The following is a 19,842-nucleotide window of genomic DNA, read 5'->3' as shown; positions in this document are numbered from 1 at the left end:
AGCAGACGTTACTGCAAAGCTGGATCCAGCAAGGGATGGTCAGTTTCTGCACTGCCATTCCCTTCTTCCCTCTGACATATCCCATGAAGAATTGGTCATCCATCCGTAAATCTTGTGCGCAGTCAAGGTAGAACGAAAGTATTATTTTTGGGTCCAGACGGTAAAGTTGGCAGAGTGTAAAAAATAGACAAGATGATAGATTGCCTTACATGGAATGGGGTGACGACTTTTGGTAGAAAAGAGGCCCTAGTTCGTAGAACCAGCTTGTCTGGATAAATGCTAAGATATGGAGGCTTCGATTACAAGGCCTGAAGCACAGTGATCCTCCGGGCAGATGTTATAGCTGTCTTGATGATAAGAAACCTGAGGGGACAATTATGTAGAGGCTCAAAAGGAGTGCACATGAGGAAAGTGAGCACAAGCTAAGGTCCCACTGAGGCATGATGAAGGGTGAAGGTTGAAACATGTGCTGTAACTCTTTCAAGAATCTGTTAACAACAGGATATTTGAAGAGGGAAGGTTGATCATAGAGCCTCAAGAAGACAGAAATGGCAGAATGTTAGCACCGGAGAGTGCTCAGAGCAGAGCCCTGCTGGGCAAGAGAGAGGATAAAGAGAAAATCCTGTTGGAGGCTAGCAGAGAGGATGACAATCTGGTTCTCTGCACACCACGCCACAAACCTGCTTCAACAGGCATATACAGTCTTAGTAGAGGGACACGAGGCTGACAAGATAACATTGCAGACTTACGGAGTAAGGTTGAGAGCTGTCAACTGTCGCCGCTCAAACTCCACACATGATGGTGGAGAGTTGACATGTTCAGCTGATAAACCCTCCCCTGCTACTGCAACAGGAAATCCCTCCGAAGAGGCAACATGACCAGAGGACTGATGGCCATGCCCAACAGCTCAGGATACCAAACTGTCCAAGCCTAGTCCAAAGCCACAAGGATGACTTAGGCCCACTCATTCCTGATTTTCTTGAGAACTCTGGGCAGGAGTGGTATGAGCGGAAAGGCGAACAAGAGGCCTGAGCTCCACTTGAGGTGAAAAGTGTCCTTAAGCAAGAGCTGCCTTGAAAAAACTAGCATACCGAACTACTGATATTGTTTGGTCCCAGTGGTGGCGAACAGATCTAACCAAGGGTCTCCCCACTGCAGAAAGAGTCCTTGCACCCCCTCTGGATAGAGATGCTATTTATGATCCTTTAGGCATCTTTGGCTGAGTTTGTCTGCTCTGGAGTTCAGGGAGCCTGGCAGGTGTTGAAACACCAGAGATATGCCCTAAGATTACAGTCATGTCCAGAGACGCAGGACCTCTTGACAAAGAGTCCACAACTCCACCCTGCTCGGTTTGTTTCAGTACCCCCTGGCAGTGGTGTTGTCCATGAACACCTGCACTAGCCTTCCCCTGATGGAGGGTGGAAAAGCTTTCAATGCAAACCGAATTGTCCAGAGCTCCAGTAGGTTGATGTGGAGTCCATATTCTGCTGAAGACCAGAGTCCTCTGATCTCCACCTCTCCCAGATGGCCACTCCATCCCAGGTGTGACGAATCTGTCACTACTGTCAGATTGAGTTGTGGAAGGGAGAGGGATCTGCCGCTGACAATCATGGTTTGTTATGTACCACAGCAAATCTTTTGCAGTTTCCCCAAGATCTGGACCATGTCAGAGAGATTTCCATGATGCTGTGCCTTCCGGAACTTCAGGTCCAACTGCAGAGCCAACAAATGCCAGTGAGCATGTGTTACAAGCAGGATGCAGGAGGTCATGAGGCCCAGTAGCCTCAGAGTCTGTCTCACTGAAATCCAGGATAGAGGCTGAAATATTGGTATTATATCCTGAATATCCTGGATCTCCCATTTGGGAGGATAATCCTGAAACTACAAAATGTCCAGAACAGCTCAGATAAAAGGGAGCATCTTAGAGGGAATCAGGTGTGACTTCAGCACATTCATAGAGAACCTCAGTATGCGCAGGAGGTCCGCTGTAGTCTGGAGGTGGGAGATGACTAAGGGCCTCATTCTGACCCTGGCGGCGGTCACCGGCCACGGGCGCACCGCCAACAGTCAGAAAGGGTAAACCGGCGGTCACCCGCCGGTTTACCGCTGCCCTTCTGAATCCTCCATGGCGTCGGAGCGCGCTCCGCCGCCATGGGGATTCAGACACCCCCTACCGCCATCCTGTTCATGGCGGGAAACCCGCCATGAACAGGATGGCGGTAGGGGGTGCTGCGGGGCCCCCGTAAGAGGGCCCCGCAAAGTATTTCAGTGTCTGCTATGCAGACACTGAAATACGCGACGGGTGCCACTGCACCCGTCGCACCTTCCCACTACGCCGGCTCAATTCTGAGCCGGCGTCCTCGTGGGAAGGTTGATTTGCCCTGGGCTGGCGGGCGGCCTTTTGGCGGCCGCCCGCCAGCCCAGGGCAAATCTCAGAATCACCGCAGCGGTCTTTCGACCGCGGTGCGGTGTTCTGACGGGGTTACTTTGGCGGGCGGCCTCCGCCGCCCGCCAAAGTAAGAATGACCCCCTAAGATCTCTGAAACCACCGCCATCGCTTTGGTTAACACCCGAGGGGCACTCTTAAGGCCAAAGGGAAGCAAGGTGACTTGAACATGCTCATGGCCTACAGTCAATTGCAGGTAACATCTGTACCTGGCAGGTTGGGAAAGTGGAAGTAAGCGTCCTGCAAGTCCCATGCTACCATCCAGTCTCTTGGGTCCAGGGCCGAAAGGACTTGGGCGAGCATAAGCTTTTTAAATTTATCCTTTTTCAGGAAGCTGTTGATAAGGCACAGGTCTAGGATAGGATGAAGGCATCTGGCCTTTTTGGGCACCATAACGTATCAGGAATTGCAACCATGACCTACTTCTGGCGTATGCACCCTCTCTATGGCTCTCTTGGCAAAGAGAGCTGTCACTTTCTGGCAGAGAAAGGAAAGGTGGTCATCCATCAGTCTTTCGCATGTGGATGGCATAGGTGGAGGGGAGGTCATGAAGGAGAGGGAGTAATCTTTTCTAACAAATTTGAAGAACACACTGGTCTGATGTTCTAGAATGCCAGTGGGGCAGGTGATGAAGTAATCTGCCTCCCACTGGGTGCTCATAATGGAATAAGGGCAAAATAAAGGGATTTGAAGGCTGCAGTGCTGGGGAAGTCTGGCCCAACCAGTGGCTGCCTGACCCAAGACATCTGTGGGAACTGCATCCTCGTGCACGCAGAGGCTGGGAAGCTGGCATGCCATGATGTCTGGGTGGGTAAAGGCACTGATGGAAGCCCCCTCAGTGGCCACGAAATGAGTGAAAGTGAGACTGGGGTTGGGGAGGGGCCATGACAAAGCCCAAGGATCTGGTATTAGCTCTACTATCCTTCAAGCACTTCAGTCCGCCTTTTCTCTGAAGGATGCCATCAAAGAGCATGTCCATAGGTGTGGCATTGTAAGGAAACAGCTGTGCCCAGTAGTTCGTGGTGTCCAGTCCACATCAAATTCTGAACTTGACAGCATCCCCCCCATCAGCAGCAGATTGAGAGAGCATGGCCCAGTGTTAGAATTGGTGATTCTGAGTATGCACCCTGTACAAGCAGGAACCACCACTTCTACTCTGGGTAAGCTAACTACACACTTAGAGATAACCTCTAACTGTCCTTCAACAGCGTGAGCCTCACTCCCCCACGAAGCACCACTGTGCTGCTGCTGCCTTTGATTCTCTGAGCCCGTGTTCAAGGCCCTCCTCCACCCGCAGGTCCGGCTGCGCCTCATCCCTGGTGGTTTGACCACTGCCTTCTTCTGACAGCTCTGCTCTGCTATGTGCCCCTCATATTGCCTTTTGCCCCTTTTTCTGCCCTGTTGCCCCCAGCGCCATAGTGCCTTCCCCAGTCGCTACTGCCCCTGTGGCCTCCACCCCCCTCCCAGCACTGTGTCTCCTACCCTCTTGCTTCCCAGCTCAGCGACACCTCCCACCTCACTCCCCTTCCTAATGGCAGCCGCTGGGCGGTAGACAGTGACTCTTACTGTCCTACGACAGCATGAGCCTCGCTCGCACAGCACAGCGCCACCATTCTGCTGCTGCCTTTGATCCTCTGAGCCCATCCTGAGCCTGTGTTTGAGGCCCTCCTCCACCTGCAGGTCTGCCTGCGCCTCATCCCTGTTGGTCCAGTGGTAAGAGACCACTGCCTGCTTTTGCCAGGTCTGCTCTGCTTCTGCCCCTAGTTTTGCCTTTTGCCCCTTTTTCTGCCTGGTTGCCTCCAGTGCTGTAGTGCTTTCCCCTGTGGCCCCTGCGCCCTCCCAGCACGGCGTCTCCTGCCCTCCCGCCTCTCAGCTCAGCAACCCTCCCACCTCCCTCCCCTTCTTACTGGCAGCCGCAGGGTGGCTGTGCCGATGGTGCACTGAAGGCTCGCCAAAGGCAAGCCCATCTGCGCCCGTCCGTGCCTGGACCCCGCCCATCGCCAGGAACCCTGGACCTGCGATAAGCCATTCCCGGCCACCCTCCAATACAATGCCAAGACCCTCCGCTGCCTTAACACCGGACGTCTCAGCGTCTGCTGCACCGCATCTCCTAAGGACACTCACAGACCTTTCTCCTGCTGAAACTGCAACCACAGCTTCAACCACACCAAACAACCTGAACATCCCAAACCTGAAACCACTGACCCCGTGCTACAACCTCATCAACTGCCTCCTTATGAATATATGCTCCCTCCATAAGCACACTACCAAGCTTTGGGACCTGATCAACTCCGCCCGCCCAGACATCACATAGCATTCCTAACCGAGACCTGGGCCAACCCTACCTCCGGACCAGACATCGCCATCACAATTCCCGATAGCAATAACATCCTAAGGAAGGACAGGCCCTACCTTCTAAGAAAGTGCAAAGAAAGGCACCACAAATGTGCCAAGATTCCCCTGTGGCCGATCATCGTGGCATAAAAGCCATGCAGGAATTACTCCTTCACTCTTTTTGGTGGCCTACACTTAAGCAAGATGCTTAAGCAAGATGCTGAAAGTTACGTGGTATCTTGTCTCATCTGCGCCCAAGCAAAAATACCCCAAATGAGGCCTGCAGGACTACTTCAACCTTTACCGGTTCCACCAGGCCCCTGGCATACAATATCAACCGATTTTATGTGTTCATTATCTCCCTCAGCGGGACACCGAGTTATAATGGTGACTATAGATTCGTTTACAGAAATTTCTAATTTTACTGCCTTGAAGAAGCTACCCACATCTAAAGAATTAAGCAAGTTCTTCATCCAATAAATCTTTCGTCTCCATGTCCTTCCTCAAGGTATTGTGTCAGATTGGGGCCCTCAATATATATCACGGTTTTGGAAGTACTTCTGTAAAACCCTAAATATCGATGTAGCTTATCTTCTGGATTTCATCCTCAAACCAATGGGCAGGCAGAATGTCTGAATCAAGGACCCGAGCAATATCTCCACTGTTTTTGTAATTCCACTCAGAGTAACTGGACAACCTTCTTACCCATTGCTGAATTTTCTTACAACAATACAGTACATAGTGCCTCAAAAGCCACTCCTTTTCTCTGCTCCTATGGATTTCATCCCAAAACTTTTCCTGCCACTCTTAAGACCTTTTCTACACTTCCTACAATCACCTATTTCCCCCCAAAATTACATAGAATTGAATGTCTTATACGGTCTAATCTTTTGTTAACTAAACGGTGCATGAAAAGAATGGGGGATAAGAAACCATGGGCCTTATTTATACTTTTTGGTGGAAAACTGCACTAAGGCAGTTTTGCCCCAAAAAGTTTTGCACCGGCTTGCACCATTTTTTAGCACCAGCTGGGCACCATATTTATGGAATGGTGCAAGCCGGTGCAAAGGGTAGGTTAGCTGAAAATAAAATGACGTTAGGCAGTTTTGAGTCAAAATAAATGATTCTGACCAGATTAGCATCATTTTTTGATGCTAAGGGGCATATTTATACTCCGTTTGCACTGAATTTGCGACATTTTTTTTTAACTCTAATTCAGTGCAAAACTAACTCCATATTTATACTTTGGTGCTAGACCCATCTAGCACCAAAATTATGGAGTTAAAGTCATTTTTTTGGAAGTGGAAACCTACCTTGCCTTAATGAGATGCAAGGTAGGCGTTCCCGTGCAAAAAAATGACTATATGGCCTTAACACCATATTTATACTCCCATGCAAAAATGGTGCAAGGGAGGGAGGAGGGGTCAAAAAATGGGGCAAAGCTTGCTTTGCCCCATTTTTTAAGACCTGGGTCAGGGCAGGCGTTAGGGGACCTGTGGCCCTATTTCCATGGTGGAACACCATGGAATAAGCCCAGAGGTGCCCTCCCTAGGCCCTAGGGGCACCCCCACCCACACTAGAGGGACTGCGAGGATGGGAGACCCCATCCCAGGTAAGTACAGGTAAGTGCATTTTATTTTTGAAAGTGCCATAGGGGGCCCTGAAATGAGCCCCCATACATGGCACAGGGTGCAATGGCCATGCCCAGGGGACCCCTGTCCTCTGTGCTGGCCACTGGGGTGGTGGGCATGACTCCTGCCTTTTCTAAGGCAGGAGTCATGTGGCATGGTAGGTTTAGCACCATAAAATGACGCTAATCTGTTTAGAGTCATTTTTTTTTACTCTAACCTGCCTAAAGCCATTTTTTGGTGCTAAACCCTCTTATTCTATACTGCCAGCCCCACACGACTAAAGTTATTTTTTTAAACTCTAGCCTACCCTTTGCACCGGCTTGCACCATTCCATAAATATGGTGCCCGGCTGGTGCACAGAAATGGTGCAAGCCGGTGCTACACTTTTTGGTGCAAAACTGAGTTAGTGCAGTTTTGCAGCAAAAAGTATAAATAAGGGCCAATATTTTGTAAGTTTGCGCCACTTTTGTGTCATAAAATGACGTTAATGCGGTGCAAAAAAAGTTTAAATCAGGGCCTTGGTGCTAGATGGGTCTAGCACCAAAGTATAAATATGGAGTTAGTTTTGCACCGAATTAGAGTAAAGAAAATGACACTAATTCGGTGCAAACAGAGTATAAATATGCCGCAGAGTATAAATATGCCCCTAAAATGGCGTTAAGGCCATAGAGTCATTTTTTGCACGGGAACTCCTACCTTGCATCTCATTAAGGCAAAGTAGGTCTCCACTTTCAAAAAATGACTTTAACTCCATAAATTTGGTGCTAGATGGGTCTAGCACCAAAGTATAAATATGGAGTTAGTTTTGCACCGAATTAGAGTAAAGAAAAATGACACTAATTTGGTGCAAACAGAGTATAAATATGCCCCCATGTGAGGCTCCATCTTATTAAGTCCAAGATAAAGTTTGGCTTTCTTCCAGATTTTTGCCCTTACGTCTATCACAAAAGAAGTTTAAACCCCGTTATTATGGATCCTTTTGTATTCTTCAGAAGATTAATCCAGTATCCTTCCGTCTCCGTTTACCTCTATCATGTAAAATCCATCCAGTTTTTAACATCTCTCAATTGAAACCATATAAACCTGACCGATTTCATAGACATTTCACATGTACTCCCCCTTTGTTGGTGAATGACGAACCCTAATATGAAGTTCAAGAAATATGTGACTCTTGTATATTCTGAAACGATCTCCAATATCTCATTCATTGGAAAGGCTATCCTCCTGAGAAGATGCTTCTTCTGTTCATGCCCCACTTTTGATCCGTCATTTTTTTAGTCCATATCCGCATAAACCTGGGGCTCCGGGGAGGGGGAGAACCTACTGTCGCGCCATATGTTCCTATGATTCTTTTCCAATCCAATATGGTGACTTTCTTCTTCCTGTTGGTCATTAGTTGTTTTAAGGCACATAGGGTGAGTGATTCTTGTTCTCCTTGCACTGCAACACTTCCTTTCGTGGTGATCTTCGCTCCCGTTATTTTTTCTCCAGTTATTTACCTCGCTTGTTCCAGCTTCTTCCAGTATGCTTCTTTTTGTTCCAGGGAGTTCCTGCTACAGAGGTTTTTCCCTTTGGGTTTTTTCCTCTGGGACTCCTTCTGGAGGGCACGCACTGCTTTTTGGCGTTCCTTCATCATCAGTGCCGTGGCTACCAGAAAGAGCCGCCCTTAACTTGGTCAAGGCAGAACCTACAAGAATCAAGACCCTTCTGCAGTTCCAGTGGGCCAAAGACATAAACGAAGAGTAGCCCATGATATGTACTGATTTGGTACAGGTCAGAGATCCAGTTCTTATACCCAAATGTGCCTTTGAAGTGATGTGACTTCAGAGAAGGGGCTTTGAAGTGCACAGTGGTACTTTCCTCCTAGCCCTGGCTCCAGACTGCTATTAGGGGGAAATCAGCCATTTGTGCGGGGACAGGCACTTCCGTATTCAAGTGTGTCAGCTCCTGTCCACCCTTCCCTCCCAGGAAGGTCATCAGAATGCAGATACATGCAAATGATTGCTTACACACACCTAACCTTCCTGTGTTTGTGGCTCTCTGGAGGGAATGCACAAAGTGCAGCCGTCACCCAACCCAGACATGCACTGAAGACAGGCTGCAAGGCACACAAAACAGTAAGAGCAGAGAAATGCCCACTTCCTAAATGTGACATCTCTAAAATAGTGATGTTAAATCTGACTTTAACAGTAAAGAGGATTTATCACTACCACTACAATGATATGAAACATGATGTAACAACCTTTTTCTGATCAGGTACTACAGCATAAAAGTATACTAAGGAATTCCCAATGCTGGTCTATGAGAGAAGTACAAAACCACTATGGGAGGTTTTCACTCCCAGGACATTTAAAACATAAACGTACATGTCCTACCTTTTACTTACATAGCACCCTCCCCCATGGACTACCTAGGGTCTACATTTGAGATGAAGTACATGTGATAGAAGTGGAGTTTAAGGTTTGGCAAGGGGTTTTAAATACCAAGTTGATGTGGCAGTTTAACTGTACACACAGGCTCTGTAATGGCAGGTCTGAGATGTGTTTATAGGGCTACTTCATTGGGTGGCACAATCAGTGCTACAGGCCCACTAGTAGCATTTAATTTAAAGGCCCTGGGTATATGGTATACCACTTTACAAGGGACTTCTAAGTAAATTAAATATGCAAATGTGGATACACCAATGTCACCATGTTTAGGAGACAAGCACATGCACTTTAGCACTGGTCAGCCATGGAAAAGTGATCAAAGTCCTAAGGCCAACAAAAAGATACAGCACAAATGTGAGGCAAATGGACAAAATGGGCAAACGTGTGGGGGAAGACCACCCTAAGGCTAACAGGTCTAACACCCAGGCCTCCTCCAGGACCATTTGCAGCCCCTGCACAACCGTATTGTGGGAGTAGTTGCCCAAAAGGCATGCATGGTTCATTCACAGAGCGCAGTGCCAGACTGATGAAAGAAAACAGTTACTTTCCTAAGGTGTCCAGCCTCCTTGATTCCCAGTACAGTGGGGTGGTAGGGAATGTGCCAGGATGTACACTGGAGGTTGAGACTTGGACCACCAAACTCTCCAGGGTAGGGTTTTTTGGTGAGGAACTTGGGATCCCCTGGGGTGGGGCGGTGGCGGCGGGCAATCGTCCTGTTCACAGGAACTCCTGGGCAGGGTTTGGACCAAAACCCTAGCAGGATGTCTGTAACAGTTTTGTTAAATGGGACAAGCGGATCTAGGGGTTCAATCTTGAATGAAACACCTTCAGCATGATGTTAGTCTTGGATGTCAACAAGGGCAACTGAAGGTCAAGGACCTCACCAGCTCTTCTCACCACCACTGCGAATGAGGCTCCTTCCTCCTTAGCCATGGTGTGAGGAGACACCATGCCAGTATCATGAGAAGTACACAGTCCACTGGCATTTGCCAGGTCCTCAAACCAGTCAAAGTTAGGATCTAGAGTCTGGTATTTTTCAGAGTCCAACAAAACCTCCCACTTCTCCTTGAGGCCAAGTCCGTAGGAATAGAGCTGGGAATCCAACCTGTGAAGCATGGTTCCAATCGGTTCCTGGGGCAGCTCCTTACCAATGCCCCTCGGGCTCTGTGTCGTAGTCAGGGATGAGAATGGGGATGGTGCCCACAGGGGTGGCTGGCAGTTCAAGGAGCGTCAGCATTGGAACCGGCGGCGGGGAAAATCAATGTGGTATGACCAGCCTGGTCCGGACCCATCAGTGGATTCAAGGTGTCCCACTAAAGCCAGGGCCGGAGCCATCGGCGGAGACCCAATAGGGATTCCTCCCAAACCTGCGAGGCCCAAAGGCACACCAGAGAAAATGGGCTGCCCAAATATGAGGTGCGTGGCCTCACAAAACTCACGGAGTTGGGTGGTGGTTGTTCCAGTCCCCCCCGAACTCGGGGAGGTAGGGAGGCAGGGAGCCAGCCCAGGCGCTGACTCAAACGTGGAGCCAGGCCTTGAATGATAATACTCCCTCGTCTTGTCAGATTACATCGATGGATGAGGTGAAGTTGAAGACCTCTTTGACTTCTTAGTCTTCTTCTTGTGGTGGAACTCACCGAGTGGCCTGACAACATCGAATGTGGCTAAGATCTTGGACTTCGCATCGGATCCCAGGACCTTCCTCTCGACCAAGATCAAGAGCATCATGGTGTAGCATGCGAGCCACCAGGAGCTTGAGGGATCGCTCCCTCAAGGCCTTCTGATTCATAACGTGGCAGTCAAGGCAGGTTTTAACATTGTGGTCAAACTCATGGCACCAAAGGCAAATAAGGTGTGAGTCTGTCACAGACATCATTCGGTAAAGGCACTACAGGACTTGAATCCAGCCTTCCGAGAAGACATACCTGCCACACCAGGAGAAAAAACTCTCAAAAAGCTTTGACAAAAAGTTGAAAAAAGCTCAGTCAAAAAGTGACTGACAGGGTATCTTTTTCTGGATCTGGCCTGACTGGTGCAGAAAGAAAAGAAATGATGTCAGTGCATTGGGGTAGCTCTGATAGCTAGGGGTACTGCTCACAAAGAAAATTCCAGATACAGTCTGATGCCAGGGGAAAATTTTAAGTTAAGGAATCATTGGCTACAGGTTTCTATCAGACAGAACCATGCATGTTATTTATTTAGTTGTGTGTGATCCAATCTGCATTGTCTTAGCCTATTTTTTATTTCAATTTTGCTAATACCAAGGACAACTGTGGTGCATTGCACATGCATCTGTTGTCTGCTCCTTTGTGCACTTGTTTTGCACGCTGAAGACCATGTTCAATCATAAAATACACAATTCTCACAATGTTTGCAAATGAAAAAACATTATTGGTTGACCATTCCTTCTATAAGTAAGAAAAGACTGCTGGGTAATGTGGGATAAAAAGTTTTGTCTGGATGGACATATGGTGAATAGAATGTGTAAACTTGATGCCAAACATTTATCACATATTCAACTTCTGTAGCAAATCAGTAGATGTACTTTTTATGATTATTTCTCCTTTTCTGCTCTGAAGATGAATTTGTTAAAGGTTGTCCTATAGTGGAGATGGTATTAGGAAATGTATTGATAAATACAACAGCGGTTAGTCATACAGATATTTCTGTGTTCAAAGTGACCATGCATGTGGGCCTGTTGAGGATGTGTGTGTAAGTGTTGTATCTGAACATGCATACCTACCTGGGGTGTTGCATGCACTACTGAAAAGCCAGACTGGTTGGCTTTGTCAATGATTTGTTTGAATCAGGCAGTACCACATGCCCTTCTTCAATCTTGTTACTAAGGATTTGCTTCATTGTGTAGAGCCTTGATAAAGTACAGAGTAAAGGTTGAAAATGTGATGGTTGGGAATTCTGAATCACTTATTAACCTTCAGACATATGTTCATGTAGAAGTTGCGTTATTAGTTAAGAGGGGTGGGAGCCCCACTCAAATAATAAAACAATCCTTGTCAAGGTAAATCATAAATCAATAAAGATTCCTGTGTTTAACCCTCTTCTACCTTGGTAAAAAAGCAGTCAGGCTTAACTAAAAGGCAATGTGAAAAGAGGTTGTGCAGCACTCAAACATTATAAAAGTGAAAACACAACAAAAGGAATCCCAACTCAATTTAGAAACATAGAGCAATTTTTAATAAACAAAATGACACACAAAAAACAACAATCAAATAAGTAGAACCGGAGTTCTGAATTTTTAAATTTTCAAGTAAAATTAGTACCAGGAAACACAAAGTGCTAATCACATTTATCTGGTCACGCAAGACTGGGTCAAATCCAAAAGATCAGATTGCCCATGATGGAATGTGGGTTGGATTTTGGGACCAGGTTATTCATGGTGAAAAGTTTACTTCCTAACTTCTAACTAAGTCCAGTTTCACACGAGGAGCCTCTTACCAGAACTTTGCATTGGTGAGGTCACTGTGGGGAGATCATTGTCAGTGTGAAATGCTGGTCACCAGTCGCTGCTTCACATTAGCTGGAAACAAGGGGTGGTAATTGTTGACACAAAAAGCACCTTGTGGGTGAAGTCCTAAGTCTGTATCTGGACAGGTCTCATTGGCAGTCAGATGCAGGTCAGGTTTTGGCCTCAGCTAAGTCCGGGATGTGTTTTTTTGATGTAAAGAGACCAGAACCTCTAGATTTTCATCTGGAGTCCAGTTCTTGCAGTTTTGTTTGGGAGGAATCCACTTTAACACCAGCCAAGGGTTCAAGTCCTGGATCGGTACCTCTTGGGGGTTTGGACTCATTCCAGCAGAGGCCAGCAGCAGGGTGCGGGCAGGTCCAGTGGTACTGGTCAGGTGGGCACTTGTAGGGGAAGAACCTTGGAAGCCTGTTGTGTCTCTGTAGCTCAAACAAAAGGTCAGCCAATTGACCCTTGGAGTCACTTCATAATCAATCAATCAACAAAGTTATAGAGCGCATAGCTACTTAAAGAGTGTCCCGGTGCTTCTGGAGTCCTGGGGTTCAAGACAAGCAGGTCCAGACTTCCTTCAAACTTCAGGCAGCAGAGCAATCCTTCTTCAGAGTCTCCCGAATTCCAGGAGTCTTCCGATGAGAGGTCCTAAGGCTAGCACTTTTATACCCAGTGCAAGCTTGTGTGTGGGGTACATTTTCTTTATTAACCCTAAACTGTTTTTCTACAGTTCTTCCCTTTTTGCTTGGTTTGGCTTCAATATGCTTAGGGTAGGCAGGCAGACCCAGGGGAGAGCTGCATTTTCCAGAGACAGGGTAGGCATCTTTAGAAGTCAGGAAAGGGCTAGGTACAGATACAAGGCTACCCTTAAAAGCTCACAAAGTGCTGAGTACATCCCTCCAGACCATCTTGCTCAGGAGAGGAACACTTTTCCCCAAACCAAAGGCTTTGTGTCACTTGTCTGCAAAGAATACACATCACATCATTGCAGAGCCATTAATGACCATGTGACAATGGAACTAACAGAAATCAATCAATCAATCAATCATAGTATTTATAAAGCGCGCTATGTACCCGTCAGGGTTTCGAGGCGCTGAGGGGGGGGGGGGGGAGCGCTGCTGATTTAGCGTTCGAAGAGCCAGGTCTTGAGGAGCCTTCTGAATGCGAGGAGGTCCTGGGTCTGGCGAAGAGATGTGGGGAGAGAGTTCCAGGTCTTGGCGGCGAGGAAGGAGAAGGATCTGCCGCCGGATGTCTTGCGCTGGATTCGGGGTACGATGGCGAGGGCGAGGTTGGCGGATCGGAGTTGACGTGTTGGAGTGTAGAAGTTAAGTCTGGTGTTGAGGTAGGAGGGTCCGGTGTTGTGAAGTGCCTTGTGAGCGTGGGTCAGGAGTTTAAAGGTGATCCTCTTGTCTACCGGGAGCCAGTGGAGTTCCTTTAGGTGAGGGGAGATGTGACTTCGGCGGGGTATGTCGAGGATCAGTCGGGCGGAGGCATTTTGGATGCGTTGGAGTCGTTTGATGTCTTTGGTTGGGATGCCTGTGTAGAGTGCGTTGCCGTAGTCAAGTCTGCTGCTGACGAGGGCCTGGGTCACCGTCTTTCTGGTTTCTGTTGGGATCCACTTGAAGATTCTGCGGAGCATTCGAAGGGTGTTGAAACAGGAGGAGGAGACGGCGCTGACCTGTTTGGACATGGTGAGGGCGGAGTCCAGGATGAAGCCGAGGTTTCTTGCGTGGCTGGCAGGGGTGGGCGGGGGTCCGAGGACGGAGGGCCACCATGAGTCGTTCCAGGCCGAGGGAGTGCGCCCGAGGATGAGGACTTCCGTCTTGTCGGAGTTGAGTTTCAGGCGACTGTTGTTCATCCAATCGGCGATGGATTTTAGTCCCTCGTGGAGGTTTGTTTTGGCGGTGAGCGGGTCTTTGGTCAGGGAGAGGACGAGCTGGGTGTCGTCGGCGTAGGAGATGATGCTGAGATGATGTTGGCGGGCCAGTTGAGCGAGGGGGGCCATGTAGACGTTGAACAATGTAGGGCTGAGGGAGGATCCTTGGGGGACGCCGCAGATGAGGTTGGTGGCTTTGGAGCGGAAAGGGGAGAGACGGACTCTCTGCGTTCTGTCGGAGAGGAAGGATGAGATCCAGTGGAGGGCTTTGTCTTGGATGCCGGCTTCCTGGAGGCGGGTCAGTAGGGTGCGGTGGCAGACGGTGTCAAAGGCGGCTGATAGGTCGAGGAGGATGAGGGCTGAGGTTTCGCCGTTGTCCATTTGATGTCTGATGTCATCTGTGGCGGCGAGGAGAGCAGTCTCAGTGCTGTGGTTTCGTCTGAATCCGGATTGTGAGGGGTCCAGGATGGAATTGTCTTCGAGGAAGTGGGTGAGCTGAGTGTTGACGATCTTCTCGATGACTTTCGCTGGAAAAGGGAGGAGAGAGATCGGACGGAAGTTTTTGAGATCGTTGGGGTCGGCCTTGGGTTTTTTGAGGAGGGGTTGGATTTCTGCGTGTTTCCAGCTGTCCGGGAAGGTGGCAGAAGAAAGGCATTTTTGGTTTAGGCAGAAAATACTAACTTTCTAAAAATTACATTTTCAGAATAGTAATTTAAAATCTGAGTTTACCATTAAAGATGATTTTAAATTACAGTTGAAATGAGTGGAAAAAATAGTTCTCTATCTGCTCCCAAACTAAAGTTTTCAACTATAATAACATTACCCAGTGGTAGTCAAGGGGAGAGCAAGCCTTGCTGCAGTGAAAAACAAATTTGTTTTTTTTGCTCTGTCGGGATATGTAAAACTTAAGTACATATGTCCTTCTTCTTAAACACCATGCACACTGCCTTGTGACTCTTAAAGGCGTACCTTAGAAGTGACACACCCGGCACACCTGGGCTGCTGCAGCAGGCCTGTACACATGATTTACAGATTAACCCTGGCTAAATGTTTCTTTTGTCGTGGTAAAACAGCAGTTTCAAACTGCTTAAAATGAAATAGCAGTTTAAAACTGGCTGCAGTGGTACGCATGAGACATGGTTTGGGTGGCACAATGAGTGCTGCAGCCCACTCGCAGCATTTATTCACAGCCCTGAGTATACGTAGTACCATTTCCTTGGGACTTATAAGTAGGGCTCCAGTTTTATGGTATTTATTATTTTAATATTTACATCTGCATTCGTCCGCATTTATTTTTTGGTCCATTTTATCTGTATTTATCAACATTTATTTAGTGTTTTGCAGGTGAATGAAGTTGTAAGACTGTACATTTCCATGTTTATTTAACTGATAGACGCACACTCATACTTGGATGTCTGTTGTGTTTTAGCTATTAAGCTGACAAATATTCCATAATAATACATCCACTGGTCAACATTAGCATTATACCACAAATGTATGTTGGCAATTTTCCATGCTGACCATCTGCTAAGCTATTGGTCTATAATTCATGAAAGACATCACAGACGGTCACTTAAAAGAAGCCCAATTTCCTGTATTTATCTACTTTTAAAAAATAAATGTAGATCGAAACACATTGTTGTCTGTCTGTATTTATCTGGTAAAATCAGTAAAAACAGAAAAATAGGAGCCTTACTTATAGTAAATTAAATGTACCATTCATGTGTTTACTATTCTTAACATGCTTAAAAAGGGAAGCAAAAACAAATTACCACTGGTTAACAGGGGTAAAGTGTGCAGATTTCTAAAGCCAACAAAAATGGGTTTAGCAAAGGAAGGCAAAAATCTAAAGTTACCCTGCAAAAAGGGCCAGGTCAAACAGTTTAATGAATTAGGAATACTGCCTCAGCATTTCTGTATCAGTAACCGGTAATTAATTCTAATAATAAAAGCGAAGGCAACAAAACTTTCACTTATATTCAGGAGCCATTTTGTTACGGACTTCTGATGCTGCCGTATCCACACAAATTAAGATAATAAAGAAATGTTGATGACTTAGTATTGCCAAATCTTCTCGATAAAAATTAAATTGTTCTGTATTCAAATAGAAATGGTTGCTCTCCTTCGTAGAAATAGTTTTTCAACCCCTTCAATGTATGCAAGCAACCCTTGTAGGACATGATTATTGCAAAACATCGTTAGAGAGATTGCACACAATGTAATCATCAGGGTTCTTTAAACATGTTAATTACTTATGTAATAGTGTCAGAAGATGAAGGTGAAGTTAAACCGTTATGCTATTTTCTTTTTAACCGCTGAGCAATGTTGTAAGTTCCTATATTTGTGCTTCATTCTTTCTTACTCTAACTCGGTTACTGAAAGTACGGATGGTTTAGAATCACAAAGCATTCTTACTTTGAATGAGGATTTTTTAGGTATGTTGCTGTGATCAGTAGAGACTCAACACTGAGATATCATTATAAGCAATTTAACAATTCAAAATTCTCTTTTGTATTCAATTCTCGAAATGCACCCACTTTTAACTACGTTTAGAAAAGGTCTGGACCACGCTGCAAATTCAAGATGTTGACTGGAGCCCTCATAACAAGTGGCATGGTGGGCGATTAGTTATTTATCAGCTATTATAAATACTAATGCCACAGGCGTCACTAGTTGTTCGGTTCAGTAAAAAATTGATAGCAGGAGTGCCGTGCTTAATTTGTAAAGAAAAAGGTGCCGGTGCCCAAAGCCCTCCTCATAAACTCGCAGCTGCTGCAATTAAATGTGTGAACACGGAATACTGAGGCAGCGTAATCCTGAAGCCATCTCGGGCCTCATCAATCCATATAAAGCCACTCCCTGCCCCTTCAGCTCACTCTTGCAGCTTACTGCTTTCTCCCTTTGCAATGCTTTTTTTTTTTCTCTTCCTCCGTCTTTCCCATATGTGTCTTTTGCTCGCAGCAAATGCTTGAGGCAGAAGAATAAGCCCCGGCCCTCAAAAACAAGTGCCGGTGCTCAGCACCGGACACAACAAGCACAAATTATGCACTGCATGAGTGTGCCCATCCAAATGGGTAATTATATGCAGATTTATTTTAGTGTTTTTTTTATCAAAGTCCTAATGTACTAGTCAGTGGCGGCTCCTCTGCTATGCCGGAGGAGCGCCGCCCCCCACCTGTAGCAGCAGCAGCTGCAAAACCTGAGAAATAATACGATAATAAACCATGTTTATTATTGTTTTATTTTTCTTGGGGGCGGGGCCATGGGGGATGACAGGCAGGAGGGGGAGTGGTGTGCACTGTTGTCAGAGCGCATGGGGGTTTGGCTGACCATCTCAGGATGGCCAAACCAGTATGCACACTGAGCTGTCTCCATCCCTAGCTGCGTTGCTGGACTGGAGACAGCAGGCACAGTCTCCCAGACTGTCTGGGAGCGCAAATCAAGGGCATTCAGGCCAAACCTGATGCTGTTCTCATGCTGCCAGCAGCATGAGAGCAGCGTTAGGATTGGCTGCAGGGTAGTCTGGGGGCCTGTGCCTGCAGTGGAGCCAGAAGAGCACCGATGCGGCGGGTGTCAACTATGAATATTTGGATTTTTTAAATATTTGTAGTTTTGTTGTGTTTTTGTTTTGTGCTCCCCGCATCCCGCCATTTTGCCTTGACATGACTGGTACTAATACCTACTGGGCATTTTGCCCTGGTACATTTCGGCAGCCTTGATGTGGGTAAATTGTGGGGATTAAGTATTTATCGTTAAATTGTAATTTCGATCCCTGCGTGAACATGTTGTCACTTGATTCAGAAACAAAATAGACCACTAAAAAGAAGGGCCTATGTCTCTACGTCTTGAGGTAAGTGAACACTCATCTTGCCCGAATGTCTAAGAGTGCTACTAGCATCAGAATTCTCAAGTTATCCAGTCCCACATGTGATCTGCTCATCCAGTTCAGTTTTTGTTGTTGCATGACGGGGTTTGTAGACCAGTTGAACCCATCATAAAACTAGGGGTTCAAGTCTCCAAATTCAAAGAAAAATCTTGGCCTGTCTGAGCTACTCACTTATGGAACTAGGAAACATGGAAGCTCTGCAACAACACAGTATAAAATCTTGCCTTAGGGCTTCTTTTGCACGTATCTTGTGCTCCTCCCATTTTTTTAAATCTTGGTTTCCCTTAGCAAACCATTACAGAACTGTGTTATATTTTAACATACAGTTTTTTTCCACAGATGCTAAAGGAAGTGTGAAAATTCACTGCAGTGAAACATGAGGAAACATAAGAATGTCATTGATTTGGTCTGTGTATGAATTTTGTTGAAGTGACACTACCCTACTGTTTTCCAAATAAAAGTTTAAAGAATTTGAAATAAGCATAACACCAAGGAATGACAGCAAAGAAATACACTCCCAATAATGCACATAATTTCTAGCTAGCAGTCAGGCTTCAAACTCTTAGTTCAACAATCTAGAAGAAGCAACATAAAAAGACGGTGAGATACTTCTGATGCATGCAGGTCCCATACCATTGCCTGTCAGCTCCATGATGAGTTTGGAAGACTTTTTCCTTTTGTTTGGTGCTGGGGTTCCTGAGAGAGGCATCACTGGCCCTTTATTCCACTTCAACCTGTACTAAAAAAAAACAATATTAAATGAATAAACTAATCAAGAACACATAAAGCAGAAGTACCACATTAGGCCATATTAATCCAATACATTTCTCGGGCCTAATTTCAATACATCATTTACTCCTAAACAACTAGCAAAGTTCATCTCTCTACAGTCCCGAGAGGGATGTTCATTTTTTGTACACATACCAATATGCAGAATAGACTATGAGTTTCTGCCAACCAAAAAGAACAAATAAGTCAAGAGAGACTCCAGGGGGCAGAATGGGGGTTAGGGGGCATGGCTAAGATGGCAACTGGTACAGGCGCGTTGTGAAAAGCTCCATCTGCTGTCTGGCCCATCATCCTGTCTCTACCACACACACACCCCAACGGATCACCCCAGGATAGTGGGGCTGTTGCTGGGGGTGCAGCAGGGGCCACCAGAAGCCATTGGAGTGCCTTCAGCGTGATGGGCAGAGTGGCCAATGTGACCACGACAGCAGAGATCGACCTGACGAGCCATGCGATGGACCGGGAAGTCCCATGGCGGAGTGATGCCAGGTTGTAGTCACCATGGCAATAATTCTGCATGGTGAAGGCCCCCCCGCAATTCCACAAACCGCGCGAGAGGCAGAGGCATTACAGAGAATGTGGCCTGCCCAACATAATTCGGAAAAAGGAGCCCCCGAGGGATCAGAGATGGCTCGCTGGGACACTGAGGATGGACAACACTTGCTAGTGGTGTCCTGGGGTCGTTTACCAAGCTGTGGTTTGTGAGCCCCGCCCTTCACTGACCTAGACAGGAGTCTGCAAGGGAGGCCAGTGGAGCCCTCAAGAGGAGCAGAGGATAGGAGGGCCAGGGACGCCCCCTCACCACAAACTACATGCCTCGGCTCCCAGATATTAAACGTAGAATCTCTGAACATGGGGGGGGGAGCCCCCCTGAGATGGAGGAGACGCCGGGGGAGGGCTAGAAAAAAATCACGATGTAGCCCCTGTGTTGCACGAGGCCCCTCGATGGACACAAGACCATGTCAAGGACAGGAGA

The 19,842-nt window shown here is 46.9% G+C and overlaps 1 protein-coding gene across 2 annotated transcripts in view; it reads right to left on the bottom strand.

The window, feature by feature from the left end:
• MYOZ1 (myozenin 1) overlaps nt 1-19,842 on the bottom strand; it is a 493,538-nt gene that overhangs the window by 338,573 nt on the left and 135,123 nt on the right. The window contains exon 2 of one of the 2 annotated variants that reach the window (XM_069240546.1): nt 18,711-18,816. In XM_069240546.1, the coding sequence (XP_069096647.1) occupies nt 18,711-18,786 (76 nt within the window). In that variant the 5' untranslated portion in view covers nt 18,787-18,816. The remainder of the gene's footprint in view (nt 1-18,710; nt 18,817-19,842) is intronic. The other variant, XM_069240547.1, reaches the window with a different exon arrangement.

The sequence above is a fragment of the Pleurodeles waltl genome, chromosome 6 (genome assembly GCF_031143425.1).
Source record: "Pleurodeles waltl isolate 20211129_DDA chromosome 6, aPleWal1.hap1.20221129, whole genome shotgun sequence".
Taxonomy (NCBI): domain Eukaryota; kingdom Metazoa; phylum Chordata; class Amphibia; order Caudata; family Salamandridae; genus Pleurodeles; species Pleurodeles waltl.
This window is presented reverse-complemented; position numbering and strand designations above follow the sequence as displayed.